Here is a 17,292-nt window from a genome sequence, read left to right as displayed (position 1 = left end):
ATGGCGTCTGTGTAAACATTCACTTATGTCTAGGAGTGTGTCTATGTGTGTGGGTGTGTGTGCCCATGTGTGTGTGTGTGTGTATGCTCGGGTGTCGTTCCTGCATGTGTGTGTGTGTGTGTGTGGGGGGGTCTGAAACCACAAAGCCACGTGAGAATAGCGTAATTATGTGAAGAGCTCCAGTTACCACTCCAACAATATTTTCATGCCAGGAATTATGACTCTTTGCCATCTGTCCTAAAATAGGCATATTGAACATTTCAGTCTCACTGTAAAAAATCAATTAAAATCCTTGCACTAGGTGCATGTAATATGGAAAATGAACGACCATAATCACTCAATTCAACAAAAATAGATGGCGTTACGTAATCTGTTGATGGTAATGATGCAATCTGATATTTTATTTTAGGACAGGGCCTGATTGGCTTTGACATTTACAGTATGATGTGTGTACAGGTGGTCCATACAGGGGTTTCCATTTGGAATGTTTGATTCATGACATTATTTGTCCATGTCTCAGAATTCAGTGTATTTCTCACTGTGCCATTATAACATGGACTGTGAAAAAGGATGTGAATATTATATTCCATGGGTATGCTCTTTTATTGTGCAATACAGTATGTTACCAGATCAGGGCCAGGATTTCCCCTGACCATGTGACCTGACCAAAGAAAGAGAGACTCTGGTCACATGGTAACGGAATAGATCCTGACTATATACACTGCTCAAAAAAATAAAGGGAACACTTAAACAACTAAATGTAACTCCAAGTCAATCACACTTCTGTGAAATCAAACTGTCCACTTAGGAAGCAATACTGATTGACAATAAATGTCACATGCTGTTGTGCAAATGGAATAGACAACAGGTGGAAATTACAGGCAATTAGCAAGACACCCCCAATAAAGGAGTGGTTCTGCAGGTGGTGACCACAGACCACTTCTCAGTTCCTATGCTTCCTGGCTGATGTTTTGGTCACTTTTGAAAGATGGCGGTGCTTTCACTCTAGTGGTAGCATGAGGCGGAGTCTACAACCCACACAAGTGGCTCAGGTAGTGCAGCTCATCCAGGATGGCACATCAATGCGAGCTGTGGCAAGAAGGTTTGCTGTGTCTGTCAGCGTAGTGTCCAGAGGATGGAGGCGCTACCAGGAGATAGGCCAGTACATCAGGAGACGTGGAGGAGGCCGTAGGAGGGCAACAACCCAGCAGCAGGACCGCTACCTCCGCCTTTGTGCAAGGAGGAGCAGGAGGAGCACTGCCAGAGCCCTGCAAAATGACCTCCAGCAGGCCACAAATGTGCATGTGTATGCTCAAACGGTCAGAAACAGACTCCATGAGGGTGGTATGAGGGCCCAACATCCACAGGTGGGGGTTGTGCTTACAGCCCAACACCGTGCAGGACGTTTGGCATTTGCCAGAGAACACCAAGATTGGCAAATCCGCCACTGGCGCCCTGTGCTCTTCACAGATGAAAGCAGGATCACACTGAGCACATGTGACAGACATGACAGAGTCTGGAGACGCCATGGAGAACGTTCTGCTGCCTGCAACATCCTCCAGCATGACCGGTTTGGCGGTGGGTCAGTCATGGTGTGGGGTGGCATTTCTTTGGGGGGCCACACAGCCCTCCATGTGCTCGCCAGAGGTAGCATGACTGCCATTAGGTACCGAGATGAGATCCTCAGACACCTTGTGAGACCATATGCTGGTGCGGTTGGCCCTGGGTTCCTCCTAATGCAAGACAATGCTAGACCTCATGTGGCTGGAGTGTGTCAGCAGTTCCTGCAAGAGGAAGGCATTGATGCTATGGACTGGCCCACCCGTTCCCCAGACCTGAATCCAATTGAGCACATCTGGGACATCATGTCTCGCTCCATCCACCAACGCCACGTTGCACCACAGACTGTTCAGGAGTTGGCAGTCCAGGTCTGGGAGGAGATCCCTCAGGAGACCATCCGCCACCTCATCAGGAGCATGCCCAGGCGTTGTAGGGAGGTCATACAGGCACGTGGAGGCCACACACACTACTGAGACTCATTTTGACTTGTTTTAAGGACATTACATCAAAGTTGGATCAGCCTGTAGTGTGGTTTTCCACTTTAATTTTGAGTGTGACTCCAAATCCAGACCTCCATAGGTTGCTAAATTGGATTTCCATTGATAATTTTTGTGATTTTGTTGTCAGCACATTCAACTATGTAAAGAAAAAAGTATTTAATAAGAATATTGAATTCCTAATATTGAATTGCACACCCTTTTTCCCTCAGAACCTCCTCAATTCATTGGGGCATGGACTTTATAAGGTGTCGAAAGCATTCCACAGTGATGCTGGCCCATGTTGACTCCAGTGCTTCCCACAAATGTGTCAAGTTGGCTGGGTGTCCTTAGGGTGGTGGACCATTCTTGAGACACGCAGGAAACTGTTGTGTATGAAAATCCTAGCAGTGTTGCAGTTGTTGACACACTCAAACCGGCGCGCCTGGCACCTACTACCATAGCTCCTTCAAAGGCACTTAAATATGTTGTCTTATCCATTCACCCTCTGCATGGCACACATACACAATCCATGTCTCAATTGTCTCAAGGCTTAAAAAACATTCAACCTGTCTCCTCCCCTTCATCTACGCTTATTTAAGTGGATTTAACAACTGACATCAATAAGGGATTATAGCTTTCACCTCGATTCACCTGGTCAGTCAATGTCATGGAAAGAGCAGGTGTTCCTAATGCTTTGTACACTCAGTGTATAATATCAACTTTCTGTGCTGTCAATCATCCCCCAGGTCACCATGGTAACAGCGTGCGAAGACTGGCTCTACGCTTAGAGGCTCTGAGCTCTCAGGTGCAGCGGCTAGCGAGGGAGAGAGACACTCCCCAGCCTGCTAAAGAAGAACTTACTAACCTTCTGCAAAGGTACATCTACACTCCTAACACACATCCACACTCAGACAAAGTAGTTCAAATCATGTTATTGGATATTCAATACATAAATTCAACATTATATCAGACACACAGCACTGAAACTACATTTCTCTGGTGAGTCTCATGTGGGTGTGTATGTGCGTAATTGTGTGGTCACCCAGTCTCCGGCAGGACCAGGAGGGCTTGGTGCGGTCCGTGGAGCGAGAGCTACAGAGAATGGCCCAGAAGCTGGAAAGCCTCGGTCATCAGCCCCACACACCACGACCACAAGACGACCACAGACCGCAGACAGGTAGGACCACAACCAGCCCTGGTCATAGCCTTTCTCTAACTAGTAATAATACATTATGGTTCTTTAGTAGGCATACATTTATTATCAAAAGCAACTTACAGTACAGAGGGGCCATGCAGGAATCAAACCCCAAATTTGGAACCACATTGGAACTACATCATATAACATTAGCTAGAGAAGCTTACCATAACAGAGACCTATAATTACAGTTGGATCCTGTGTTGCTCAGATGGTGGATCATGGCGCTTGTAACACCAAGCGTCGTGGGTTTGATTCCACTGGGGCCACCCGCATGTAAAATGTCTGCATGCATGACTGTAAGTTGCTCTGGATACAACCGTCTGCTAAATGGCATATATTATTATACACTGAGTATACCCAACATTACAGTGGCATGTGAAAGTATTCACCCCCCTTGGCATTTTTCCTATTTTGTTGCCTTCCAACCTGGAATTAAAATATATTTTTTTGGGGGGGGTTGTGTAAATAATTTGATTTACACAACATGCCTACCACTTTGAAGATGCAAAATATATATTTTTGTGAAACAAACAAGAAATAAGACAAAGTCATTACTTCGTAGAGCCACTTTTTGCAGCAATTACAGTCTCTATAAGCTTGGCACATCGAGCTACTGGGATTTTTGACCATTCTTCAAGGCAAAACTGCTCCAGCTCCTTCAAGTTGGATGGTTTCCGCTGGTGTACATCAATCTTTAAGTCATACCACAGATTCTCAATTGGATTGAGGTCTGGGCTTTGACTAGGCCATTCCAAGACATTTAAATGTTTCCCCTTAAACCACTCGAGTGTTGCTTTAGCAGTATGCTTAGGGTCATTGTCCTGCTGGAAGGGGAACCTCCGTCCCAGTCTCAAATGTCTGGAAGACTGAAACAGGTTTCCTTAAAGAATTTCCCTGTATTCTATCACAGTGCCATCCATTTTGTTACCAAAGCCCCTTATACCACCCACCACTGCGACCTGAATGCTCTAGCTGGCTGGCCCTCGCTACATATTTGTCGCCAGACCCACTGGCTCCAGGTCATCTATAAGTCTATGCTAGGTAAAGCTCTGCCTTATCTCAGCTCACTGGTCACAATAACAACACCCACCCTTAGCACGCGCTCCAGCAGGTATATCTCACTGGTCATCCCCAAAGCCAACACCTCCTTTGGCCGCCTTTCCTTCCAGTTCTCTGCGGCCAGTGACTGGAACGAAATGCAAAAATCCCTGAAGCTGGAGACTTATATTTCCCTCACTAACTTTAAACATCAGCTATCTGAGCAGCTAACCGATCGCTGCAGCTGTACATAGTCCAACTGTATTGCCTACCTCATCCCCATATGTTTTTATTTACTTTTCTGCTCTTTTGCACACCAGTATCTCTATTTACACATCATCATCTGCTCATTTATCACTCCAGTGTTAATCTGCTAAATTGTAATTACTTTGCTACTATGGCCTATTTATTGCCTACCTCCTCACGCCATTTGCACACACTGTATATAGACTTTCTTTTTTTCTATTGTGTTATTGACTGTACGCTTGTTTATTCCATGTGTAACTCTGTGTTGTTGTTTGTTCGTGTCGCACTGCTTTGCTTTATCTTGGCCAGGTCGCAGTTCTCAACTAGCCTACCTGGTTAAATAAAAATAAAATAGAAATTTAGCGCCATCCATCATTCCTTCAATTCTGACCAGTTTCCTTGTCCTTGCTGATGAAAAACATCCCGACAGCATGATGCTGCCACTACCATGCTTCACTGTGATGGGATGTTGTTCTCGGGATGATGAGAGGTGTTGGGTTTGCGCCAGACATAGCGTTTTCCTTGATGGCCAAAAATGTAATGGAAAGGTGTTCCTAATGTTTTGTACACTCAGTGTATATATATTATCATAGAACGTCATACCAGTAACATAGCATATAATGTATCATATCATAGCACATTAGTGAAGATGCAATGACTACATGCTTTTGTTGGAGTTGGCACCTGATTAAGCCAATGCAGCCAGTCTCCCCATTACACCACAATAAAACTATTGGTTGACTATAGTGCTTTAGAGATTGGCTGGAGGGACTCTGATATTGTTACTCGAGGCCGCAGTTCAGGGCTGTGCAATAGTTCAAGTTCAAAGATTAACAACATAGTGAAGTTAATAGCCTGGGATTCTAGAAGGGATGGTCGTTGGCCAGTAGGGGTCAAAGGTGAGAGACTACAGGTGAATATGATGGAAGGAGTCCTTAAGGCCGATGAATAAGGGGTTTAACAAGTCCCAGAGAGCTAGCTATGCTGGCGGAGTGTGTGTGTGTGGTGTGTGTATGGTGGTGTGTGTGTGGAGCAGCCGCTAGTAGGAAAAGGTTTACGTCCCCCCCCCCCCCCCGGAGAGGTGTCAGGTGGGAGTCAGGTTACTGGCCGACCCTGCCATGTGAGGACGGATGGAGGGAGCTGGGGAGGGAGGCAGAAAGGGATAGAGCGAGAGGGATGGAGGGAGAGAGAGAGAGCGCGAATGAAAGAGAGAGGAGGAGGGAGAGGGAGAGCGAAGAGAGAAAGTGAATGCTCACAAACCCTGAATAAGGTGATTCATACAACGCAGGCCACACAACCCCCCCCCCCACACACACACACACACACACTTCTCACCACGAGCAGCCCACCCTCCTTCCCGACCCGCCTCTCTTCCCCTCACATTACCTCAGACCCCATAAAGAGCGATCAAATTACCCAGGAGTCCTTTCAATGGCCTGTTGACTCGTACGTGTGTTTTTTCAGATGCTGATTTTTTTTCATCTTCTCATCAGCTTTTTCGGGCTTCGCACCTTGGCTGTGACTGGGATTTTATTTTATTTTCTGCCCGTTTTACAAGGTTGTTTTACACAGCTAAGGCCTGTGTGTTTTGGCACGGTCTGCATTGTAAAGGAGAATGTTTGGGGTGGGGTAGGCAGGTGGGTTAGGTGTGTATGTTTGACATTTATGTGTGTGTGTGTGTGTGTGTGTGTGTGTGTGTGTGTGTGTGTGTGTGTGTGTGTGTGTGTGTGTGATTGACACTAGGGGGAAGAAGGTGGAGTGCTTACGGGAAGGGGCCTCTTTGGGAACACAGTGGGTTTCTTCTCATGCTATAGAATGCTACACTGTAAAAAAGCCAATTTAACCAATTGCTCAATCAGCGTTATTCTGAGTTGGGTAGACTTTGAAAGGACACCAAATTCAGCTAATGCGTTTTCAAAAAAAGTTTCACTCAACAAACTTTTCTCATAGTGAGTGTAAAAACTTGTTGAGTCGAATTACTAACTCATGTTTGCCTTTGGAAGGCAACACTGTATGTTGGTTCAGCTATATGCCCAAATGTTGAGGAAATTCATAATCCTATTGCAGCTGTTGCCATACAATTGTACGTTGGATCAACAAACTGCTGCATCAAAGCTGGGACTGAGAGACTGAAAAACAGCTTCTATCTCAAGGCCATCAGACTGTTAAATAGCCATCACCCGGTTACTCAACCCTGCAGCTTAGAGGCTGCTGCCCCATATACATAGACATGGACTCACTAGTCACTTTAATAATGTTTACATACTGCTTTACTCATTTCATATGTATATACTGTATACTATTTTACTGTATTTTAGTCAATGCCACTACATTGCTTGTCCTAATAGTTATATATATCTGAATTACATTATTTTACTTTTAGATATGTGTGTGTTGTTGTGAATTGTTAAATACTACTGCACTGTTGGAGCTAGGTACACAAGCATTTTGCTACACCCCCAATAACATCTGCTAAATTAATCAATTTTAGAATAAGGTTGTGACATACCAAAATGTGGAAAAAGTCAAGGGGTCTGAATACTTTCCAAATGCACTGTATATGGTCATTTTTTACATATATAGGGTAAAGTTGCAAATTTAATAATGAGGACAGCAATCACTTTTGCTCCCCGCACTGCATGGTCGTAGCGGGAGAAGAAGAGAAGCTCACTCTGAGTTGGTCTGAACCATTTCATTATGAGATGGGGGGAAATCAGAAGTTGTGCTATATCCAATTGGCTATGTCATATATCATTTTTTTTGTTGAATTTTACCCCGTGTTTCTCCCCAATTTCGTGGTATCCAATTATTTTTAGTAGCTACTATCTTGTCTCATCGCTACAACTCCCGTAAGGGCTCGGGAGAGACGAAGGTTGAAAGTCATGCGTCCTCCGATACACAACCCAACCAAGCCGCACTGCTTCTTAACACAGCCCGCATCCAACCCGGAAGCCAGCCGCACCAATGTGTCGGAGGAAACACTGTGCACCTGGCAACCTTGGTTAGTGCGCACTGCGCCCGGGCCCGCCACAGGAGTCGCTGGTGCGCGATGAGACAAGGATATCCCTAACGGCCAAGCCCTCCCTAACCCGGACGATGCTAGGCCAATTGTGCGTCGCCCCTCGGACCTCCCGGTCGCGGCCGGTTACGACAGTGTCTGGGCGCAAACCCAGAGTCTCTGGTGGCACAGCTGGCCCTTAACCACTGCGCCACCCGGGAGGCCCCGTAGCACATAGATCATTTTTAAAGATAAATATTGATACATTACTAACCCAAACACTTTTTTAATCAAATCGCTTTGATTCGTTCCTCTAATCAAACCAAATCGCACCGAATCGTTTGAAATTAAAACGTATCGTTCCTGCATCGGGCCCGTGTATCTAAATACATATCCAATTGGTCTTGAAAGGGATGAGCATGGTTTTGAGCAAACATACATTCGTAATTTTACTCAACGAGCTTATTAAAATGTAGCTCACTTCAAATAAAATGTTATTGGTCACACACTCATATTTAGCAGATGTTATTGGGGGTGTAGCAAAATGCTTGTGTTTCTAGCTCCAACAGTGCAGAAATATCTATCAATTCACAACATTACAGACATCTAAAAGTAAAAGAACTCAATTAAGAAATATAGAGATATTAGGACGAGCAATGTTGGAGTGGCACTGACTAAAATACAGTAGAATATAATACAGTATATACATATGAAATGAGTAAAGCAGTATGTAAACATTATTCATGTGACTAGTGTTCCATTATTAAAGTTAATTTACGCACATCAATCGACACACAATGCAGTCAAAACAGATTTTTTGAAATTTTCGCAAATGTATTAAAAATAAAAACATATACATTATTTACGTAAGTATTCAGACTCTTTACTCAGTACTTTGTCGAAGCACCTTTACCAATGCACTTGTATCTTAAACATTTGAACCGGGGACCGTTGCATATCTGTGAATCGTTACATCCTTACCACACGACCATAATACCAAACATTTTTCTAAATAAATCCAATCTGTTAGTAGTTTAACTTTTTCCCTTACTGAGATGGCTGATCCAGTTTATAAGCTTTAGGTAGACTCAATAATCAATCTTCCCTACCTGGATGTCAATGCAGGTTGCAGGCAATTAAAATATATCCTTACTCTGGCTGGATTCCAATAGGAATTACACATCACTTTGCAAGCCAGCATGTGACTTGCAGGCTTGATGTGGCCTGTAAACCAGGAGTTTCAGACCAGTGCATTAGGTTGTAACTAAGCCCTCAAAGAAAGGCCTTATGATATACAGTTGAAGTCAAATGTTTACATACACCTTAGCCAACTACATTTCAACTCAGTTTTTCACAATTTCTGACATTTAATCCTAGTAAATATTCCCTGTCTTAGGTCAGTTAGGATCACCACTTTATTTTAAGAATGTGACATGTCAGAATAATAGTAAAGAGAATGATTGATTTCATCTTTTATTTATTTCATCACATTCTCAGTGGGTCAGAAGTTTACATACACTCAATTAGTATTTGGTAGCATTGCCTTTCATTTACATTTACATTTAAGTCATTTAGCAGACGCTCTTATCCAGAGCGACTTACAAATTGGTGCTTTCACCTTATGACATTTACATTTAAGTCATTTAGCAGACGCTCTTATCCAGAGCGACTTACAAATTGGTGCATTCACCTTATGACATCCAGTGGAACAGTAGTGCATCTAAATCGTTTAAGGGGGAGGGGGGGTGAGAGGGATTACTTTATCCTATCCTAGGTATTCCTTAAAGAGGTGGGGTTTCAGGTGTCTCCGGAAGGTGGTGATTGACTCCGCTGTCCTGGCGTCGTGAGGGAGTTTGTTCCACCATTGGGGGGCCAGAGCAGCGAACAGTTTTGACTGGGCTGAGCGGGAACTGTACTTCCTCAGTGGTAGGGAGGCGAGCAGGCCAGAGGTGGATGAACGCAGTGCCCTTGTTTGGGTGTAGGGCCTGATCAGAGCCTGGAGGTACTGAGGTGCCGTTCCCCTCACAGCTCCGTAGGCAAGCACCATGGTCTTGTAGCGGATGCGAGCTTCAACTGGAAGCCAGTGGAGGGAGCGGAGGAGCGGGGTGACGTGAGAGAACTTGGGAAGGTTGAACACCAGACGGGCTGCGGCGTTCTGGATGAGTTGTAGGGTTTAATGGCACAGGCAGGGAGCCCAGCCAACAGCGAGTTGCAGTAATCCAGACGGGAGATGACAAGTGCCTGGATTAGGACCTGCGCCGCTTCCTGTGTGAGGCAGGGTCGTACTCTGCGGATGTTGTAGAGCATGAACCTACAGGAACGGGCCACCGCCTTGATGTTAGTTGAGAACGACAGGGTGTTGTCCAGGATCACGCCAAGGTTCTTAGCGCTCTGGGAGGAGGACACAATGGAGTTGTCAACCGTGATGGCGAGATCATGGAACGGGCAGTCCTTCCCCGGGAGGAAGAGCAGCTCCGTCTTGCCGAGGTTCAGCTTGAGGTGGTGATCCGTCATCCACACTGATATGTCTGCCAGACATGCAGAGATGCGATTCGCCACCTGGTCATCAGAAGGGGGAAAGGAGAAGATTAATTGTGTGTCGTCTGCATAGCAATGATAGGAGAGACCATGTGAGGTTATGACAGAGCCAAGTGACTTGGTGTATAGCGAGAATAGGAGAGGGCCTAGAACAGAGCCCTGGGGACACCAGTGGTGAGAGCACGTGGTGTGGAGACGGATTCTCGCCACGCCACCTGGTAGGAGCGACCTGTCAGGTAGGACGCAATCCAAGCGTGGGCCGCGCCGGAGATGCCCAACTCGGAGAGGGTGGAGAGGAGGATCTGATGGTTTACAGTATCGAAGGCAGCCGATAGGTCTAGAAGGATGAGAGCAGAGGAGAGAGAGTTAGCTTTAGCAGTGCGGAGCGCCTCCGTGATACAGAGAAGAGCAGTCTCAGTTGAATGACTAGTCTTGAAACCTGACTGATTTGGATCAAGAAGGTCATTCTGAGAGAGATAGCGGGAGAGCTGGCCAAGGACGGCACGTTCAAGAGTTTTGGAGAGAAAAGAAAGAAGGGATACTGGTCTGTAGTTGTTGACATCGGAGGGATCGAGTGTAGGTTTTTTCAGAAGGGGTGCAACTCTCGCTCTCTTGAAGACGGAAGGGACGTAGCCAGCGGTCAGGGATGAGTTGATGAGCGAGGTGAGGTAAGGGAGAAGGTCTCCGGAAATGGTCTGGAGAAGAGAGGAGGGGATAGGGTCAAGCGGGCAGGTTGTTGGGCGGCCGGCCGTCACAAGACGCGAGATTTCATCTGGAGAGAGGGGAGAAAGAGGTCAGAGCACAGGGTAGGGCAGTGTGAGCAGAACCAGCGGTGTCGTTTGACTTAGCAAACGAGGATCGGATGTCGTCGACCTTCTTTTCAAAATGGTTGACGAAGTCATCTGCAGACAGGGAGGAGGGGGGGAGGGGGAGGAGGATTCAGGAGGGAGGAGAAGGTTGCAAAGAGCTTCCTAGGGTTAGAGGCAGATGCTTGGAATTTAGAGTGGTAGAAAGTGGCTTTAGCAGCAGAGAGAGAAGAGGAAAATGTAGAGAGGAGGGAGTGAAAGGATGTCAGGTCCGCAGGGGAGGCGAGTTTTCCTCCATTTCCGCTCGGCTGCCCAGAGCCCTGTTCTGTGAGCTCGCAATGAGTCGTCGAGCCACGGAGTGGGAGGGGAGGACCGAGCCGGCCTGGAGGATAGGGGACATAGAGAGTCAAAGGATGCAGAAAGGGAGGAGAGGAGGGTTGAGGAGGCAGAATCAGGAGATAGGTTGGAGAAGGTTTGAGCAGAGGGAAGAGATGATAGGATGGAAGAGGAGAGAGTAGCGGGGGAGAGAGAGCGAAGGTTGGGACGGCGCGATACCATCCGAGTAGGGGCAGTGTGGGAAGTGTTGGATGAGAGCGAGAGGGAAAAGGATACAAGGTAGTGGTCGGAGACTTGGAGGGGAGTTGCAACGAGGTTAGTGGAAGAACAGCATCTAGTAAAGATGAGGTCGAGCGTATTTCCTGCCTTGTGAGTAGGGGGAAGGTGAGAGGGTGAGGTCAAAAGAGGAGAGGAGTGGAAAGAAGGAGGCAGAGAGGAATGAGTCAAAGGTAGACGTGGGGAGTTTAAAGTCGCCCAGAACTGTGAGAGGTGAGCCGTCCTCAGGAAAGGAGCTTATCAAGGCATCAAGCTCATTGATGAACTCTCCGAGGGAACCTGGAGGGCGATAAATGATAAGGATGTTAAGCTTGAAAGGGCTGGTAACTGTGACAGCATGGAAATCAAAGGAGGCGATAGACAGATGGGTAAGGGGAGAAAGAGAGAATGACCACTTGGGAGAGATGAGGATCCCGGTGCCACCACCCCGCTGACTAGAAGCTCTCGGGTGTGCGAGAACACGTGGGCAGACGAAGAGAGCAGTAGGAGTAGCAGTGTTGTCTGTGGTGATCCATGTTTCCGTCAGTGCCAAGAAGTCGAGGGACTGGAGGGAGGCATAGGCTGAGATGAACTCTGCCTTGTTGGCCGCAGATCGGCAGTTCCAGAGGCTACCGGAGACCTGGAACTCCACGTGGGTCGTGCGCGCTGGGACCACCAGATTAGGGTGGCCGCGGCCACGCGGGTGTGGAGCGTTTGTATGGTCTGTGCAGAGAGGAGAGAACAGGGATAGACAGACACATAGTTGACAGGCTACACAAGAGGCTACGCTAATGCAAAGGAGATTGGAATGACAAGTGGACTACACGCCTCGAGTGTTCAGAAAGTTAAGCTTACGTAGCAAGAATCTTATTGACTAAAATGATTAAAATGATACAGTACTGCTGAAGTAGGCTAGCTGGCAGAGGCTGCGTTGTTGACACTACACTAATCAAGTCGTTCCGTTGAGTGTAATAGTTTCTACTGTGCTGCTATTCGGGGCTAGCTGGCTAGCTAGCAGTGTTGATTACGTTACGTTGCGTTAAAAGAACGACAATAGCTGGCTAGCTAACCTAGGAAATCGCTCTAGACTACATCCAGTGGAACAGCCACTTTACAATAGTGCATCTAAATATTTTAAGGGGGGGGGGGTGAGAAGGATTACTTTATCCTATCCTAGGTATTCCTAGACTTTCAATTGTTTAACTTGGGTCAAACGTTTCGGGTAGCCTTCCACAAGCTTCCCACAATAAGTAGGGTGAATTTTGGCCCATTCCTCCTGACAGAGCTGGTGTAACTGAGTCAGGTTTGTAGGGCTCCTTTCTCGCACATGCTTTTTCAGTTCTGCCCACAAATGTTCTATGGGATTGAGGTCAGGACTTTGTGATGGCCACTCCAATACCTTGACTTATAGCCATTTTGCCACAACTTTGGAAGTATGCTTGGGGTCATTGTCCATTTAGAAGACACATTTGAGACCAACCTTTAACTTCCTGACTGATGTCTTGAGATGTTGCTTCAATATATCCACATAGTTATCCTACCTCATGATGCCATCTATTTTGTGAAGTGCACCAGTCCCTCCTGCAGCAAAGCACCCCCACAACATGATGCTGTCACCCGTGTTTCACGGTTGGGATGGTATTCTTCGGCTTGCAAGCCTCCCACTTTTTCCGTTTGGCCATAACGATGGTCATTATGGCCAAACAGTTCTATTTTTGTTTCATCAGACCAGAGGACATTTCTCCAAAAAGTATGATCTTTGTCCCCATGAGCAGTTGCAAACCGTAGTCTGGCTTTTTTATGGCGGTTTTGAAACAGTGGCTTCTTCCTTGCTGAGTGGCCTTTCAGCTTATGTCGATATGGGACTTGTTTTACTGTGGATATAGATACTTTTGTAACTGTTTCCTCCAGCATCTTCACAAGGTCCTTTGCTGTTGTTCTGGGATTGATTTGCACTTTTCGCACCAAAGTACGTTCATATCTAGGAGACTCCTTCCTGAGCGGTATGACGGCTGCGTGGTCCCATGGTGTTTATACTTGCGTACTATTGTTTGTACAGATGAACGTGGTACCTTCAGTTGTTTGGAAATTGCTCCCAAGGACAAACTAGACTTGTAGTCTAGAATTTTCTTTCTGAGGTCTTGGCTGATTTCTTTTGATTTTCCCATGATGTCAAGCAAAGAGGCACTGAGTTTGAAGGTAGGCCTTGAAATACATCCACAGGTACACACCTCCAATTTACTCAAATGATGTCAATTAGCCTATCAGAAGCTTCTAAAGCCATGACATAATTTGCTGGAATTTTCCAAGTTGTTTAAAGGCACAGTCAACTTAGTGTATGTAAACTTCTGACCCACTGGAATTGTGATACAGTGAATTATAAGTGAAATAATCTGTCAGTAAACAATTATTGGAAAAATTACCTGTCTCATGCACAAAGTAGATGTCCTAACCGACTTGCCAAAACTGTAGTTTGTTAACAAGACATTTTTGGAGTGGTTGAAAAACAAGTTTTAATGACTCCAACCTAAGTGTATATGAACTTCTGACTTCAACTGTATGTAATGTATTGTCATAGATTTAAATTTTATCTGGGAAATGTGCAAATAAGGTAGATTTAGTTTTCAAGGTTGCCTTACAATATGCATGTTGAATCAACATTTAATTTTTACAGTGTAGGAATCGAGTGCTGATTCAAGTTTATTACCCACTGAGTACTCTGAGCAGCACAGAGGTTGTTGGTAAAATAAAGTATAATTATATATATTATCACAATCTCTTTTGTCAGGTCTCCGTGAGGTTTGTGAGGTGCCCGAGGACCCTGTGTATCCCCACTGTGCTGAGAAAGTTGAGGTGAGTCACAAGACAATTAGTTGACAGTTAATCTTGTAAATGCTAAATCTGTTTTTGTTGTTGGGCCCATGAAGTCAACATTTCTCCTGTTACTGTTGTCCCAAACCTATTTTTCTGTCTCTATCTCTTTCTTTTCGAACACAAACACTTTGGCGTTACATTCCCAGTTCCTGCAAGCCCGTTGGGACTCAGACCTCTGCTATGCTTTCTACGGGGTGGATGGTACCACCTGCTCCATCCTGACCTACCTGAGTGAGAGAGAAGACTTCTGTCCCCCCCACCCTGGAAGAAACCATTCAGCACCACCATGGCACCAGCAACCACGCGCCCACAAAGAGAAGGTAGCTTTAGAACAGGTTGAATGTCACTTGGCATAGGTATTATGACTATCAAAATCTGTCATGGAAAAACAATGTTTATGGACTTCACTGAACATATGCTGACGGTTTTAGTAGCCTTTTGTCGAGACATGAAATGATCTTTTATTATTTTTTACTGAACCTTTTATTTAAGCACAGAGTCATGCTGAGACCACTGTCTCTTTTGCAGATGAGCCCTGCATTTATTTATTGAAACTTTATTTAACTAGGCAAGTCAGTTAAGAACAAATTCTTATTTACAATGACGGCAAAAGGCCTCCTTCGGGGACGGGGGATAAAAAAAAATGATAATAAAAATAAAGGACAAAACACACATCATGACAAAAGAGACAACACTACATAAAGAGAGACCTAAGACAACAAGATAGCAAGGCAGCAACACAACATGACATCATCATGGTAGCAACACAACATGGCCGTAGCACAACATGGTACAGTGGCAGCACAAAACATGGTACATGCACAGACAACAGCCCAAAGGCAAGAAGGTAGAGACAACAATACATCACGCAAAGCAGCCACAACTGTCAGTAAGAGGGTCCATGATTGAGTCTTTGAATGAAGAGATTGAGATTAAAATTGTCCAGTTTGAGTGTTTGTTGCAGCTTGAGCACATCAATAAACGACAATGACACTATACATACAGTTGAAGTCGGACGTTTACATACAGTTAGGTTGGAGTCAATAAAACTTGTTTTTTAACCACTCCACAAATTTCTTGTTAACAAACTACAGTTTTGGCAAGTCGGTTAGGACATCTACTTTGTGCATGTCAAGTAATTTTTCCAACAATTGTTTACAGACAGATTATTTCACGTATCGCAATTCGAGTGGGTCAGAAGTTTACATACACTAAGTTGACTGTGCCTTTAAACAGCTTGGGAAATGATGTCATGGCTTTAGAAGCTTCTGATTGGCTAATTGACATCATTTGAGTCAATTGGGGGTGTACCTGTGGATGTATTTCAACGCCTACCTTCAGACTCTGTGCCTCATTGCTTGACATTATGGGAAAATCAAAAGAAATCTGCCAAGACCTCAGAAAAAAATTGTAGACCTCCACAAGTCTGGCTTATCCTTGGGAGCAATTTCCAAATGCCTGAAGGTACCATGTTCATCTGTACAACAATAGTACGCAAGTATAAACACCATGGGACCACGTAGCTCTCATATCGCTCAGGAAGGAGACACATTCTGTCTCCTAGAGATGAATGTACTTTGGTGCCAAAAGGGCAAATCAATCCCAGAACAACAGCAAAGGACCTTGTGAAGATGCTGGAGGAAACAGGTACAAAGTATCTATATCCACAGTAAAACAAGTCATATATCGACATAACCTGAAAGGCCACTCAGCAAGGAAGAAGCCACTGCTCCAAAACCACCATAAAAAAGCCAAACTACGGTTTACAACTGCACATGGGGACAAATATTGTACTTTTTGAGAAATGTCCTCTGGTCTGATGACACAAAAATAGAACTGTTTGGCCATAATTACAATTGTTATGTTTGGAGGAAAAAGTGGGAGGCTTTCAAGCCGAAGAACACCATCCCAACTGTGAAGCACGGGGGTGGCAGCATCATGTTGTGGGGGTGCTTTGCTGCAGGAGGGACTGGTGCACTTCACAAAATAGATGGCATAATGAGGTAGGAAAATTGTGTGTATATATTGAAGCAACATCTCAAGACATCAGTCAGGAAGTTAAAGCTTGTTTGCAAATGGGTCTTCCAAATGGACAATGACCCCAAGCATACTTCCAAAGCTGTGGCAAAATGGCTTAAGGACAACAAAGTCAAGGTATCGGAGTGGCCATCACAAAGCCCTGACCTCAATCCCATAGAAAATGTGTGGGCAGAACTGAAAAATCTTGTGCGAGTAAGGAGGCCAACAAACCTGACTCCTTTACACCAGACAATAATTATGTTGGTCGCACAGGTCACCACCTTTGTGAAGGGGGAGTATATGGGCCGCCTTCCAGACCCTGGGGATGGTACCAGAAATAATTGTAAGGTTAAAAATGTGTGTTTAAGATTCTGCAATCAGAGGAGCCGAAAGCTGCAGCAAGAAAGGGTCAAGCAAATCAGTCCCAGTGTTTTTTACATCAATATTGTGCAAGGCGTCTGGCACATTACAAGTAGAAAGTTGTTGGAATGAAAACAAAGATTCAGCAGAAGTTGACGGGACTTCCATCGAGCCAACTAGAGGCTGGGAAAAGGGCAGGCAGTCAACTGTCTGACCAGGGTCAATTAAACCACAATTTCTTTCAAATTATAAAGCCTGCCGAGATAAAATGCTGATTTAGAAGCACTATTTATCTCATCTTTCTCAGTAATGAGACAACTTGCTTAGTTAGGGAAGGAGAGGAATTTCCACGCTACAGTGCATTAACTGTTTTCCGAAATGTCACCACAAGCTTTCTTTATTGAGGAAGGGCATCTATTTCTCAATTGCCGAAAAAGCTGCCAATCAGCTACGGAGTCAGCATTTCTTGATTTGTCAGCATAACTAGATCTGAAAGTTCTATAGAGAACCAAGAATTTGTTCTATTTCTTACTCTAAGGCGTTTACAGGGACTGTTTTTCTGCCAGCGAGATAAAAATGAATGAG

At 45.1% G+C, this 17,292-nt stretch overlaps 1 protein-coding gene across 2 annotated transcripts in view; it reads left to right on the top strand.

The window, feature by feature from the left end:
• LOC115106592 (alpha-1,6-mannosylglycoprotein 6-beta-N-acetylglucosaminyltransferase B-like) overlaps positions 1 to 17,292 on the top strand; it is a 52,723-nt gene that overhangs the window by 7,531 nt on the left and 27,900 nt on the right. For both annotated transcript variants that reach the window (XM_065007992.1, XM_029629468.2), the window contains 4 exons: positions 2,786 to 2,915; positions 3,086 to 3,216; positions 14,243 to 14,307; positions 14,475 to 14,648. In XM_065007992.1, coding sequence (XP_064864064.1) covers positions 2,786 to 2,915; positions 3,086 to 3,216; positions 14,243 to 14,307; positions 14,475 to 14,648 — 500 coding nt within the window. The remainder of the gene's footprint in view (positions 1 to 2,785; positions 2,916 to 3,085; positions 3,217 to 14,242; positions 14,308 to 14,474; positions 14,649 to 17,292) is intronic.

This window comes from Oncorhynchus nerka, linkage group LG23, assembly GCF_034236695.1.
Source record: "Oncorhynchus nerka isolate Pitt River linkage group LG23, Oner_Uvic_2.0, whole genome shotgun sequence".
Taxonomy (NCBI): domain Eukaryota; kingdom Metazoa; phylum Chordata; class Actinopteri; order Salmoniformes; family Salmonidae; genus Oncorhynchus; species Oncorhynchus nerka.
The sequence above is the reverse complement of the archived record's forward strand: the minus strand, read 5'-3'. Positions and strand labels throughout refer to the sequence as shown.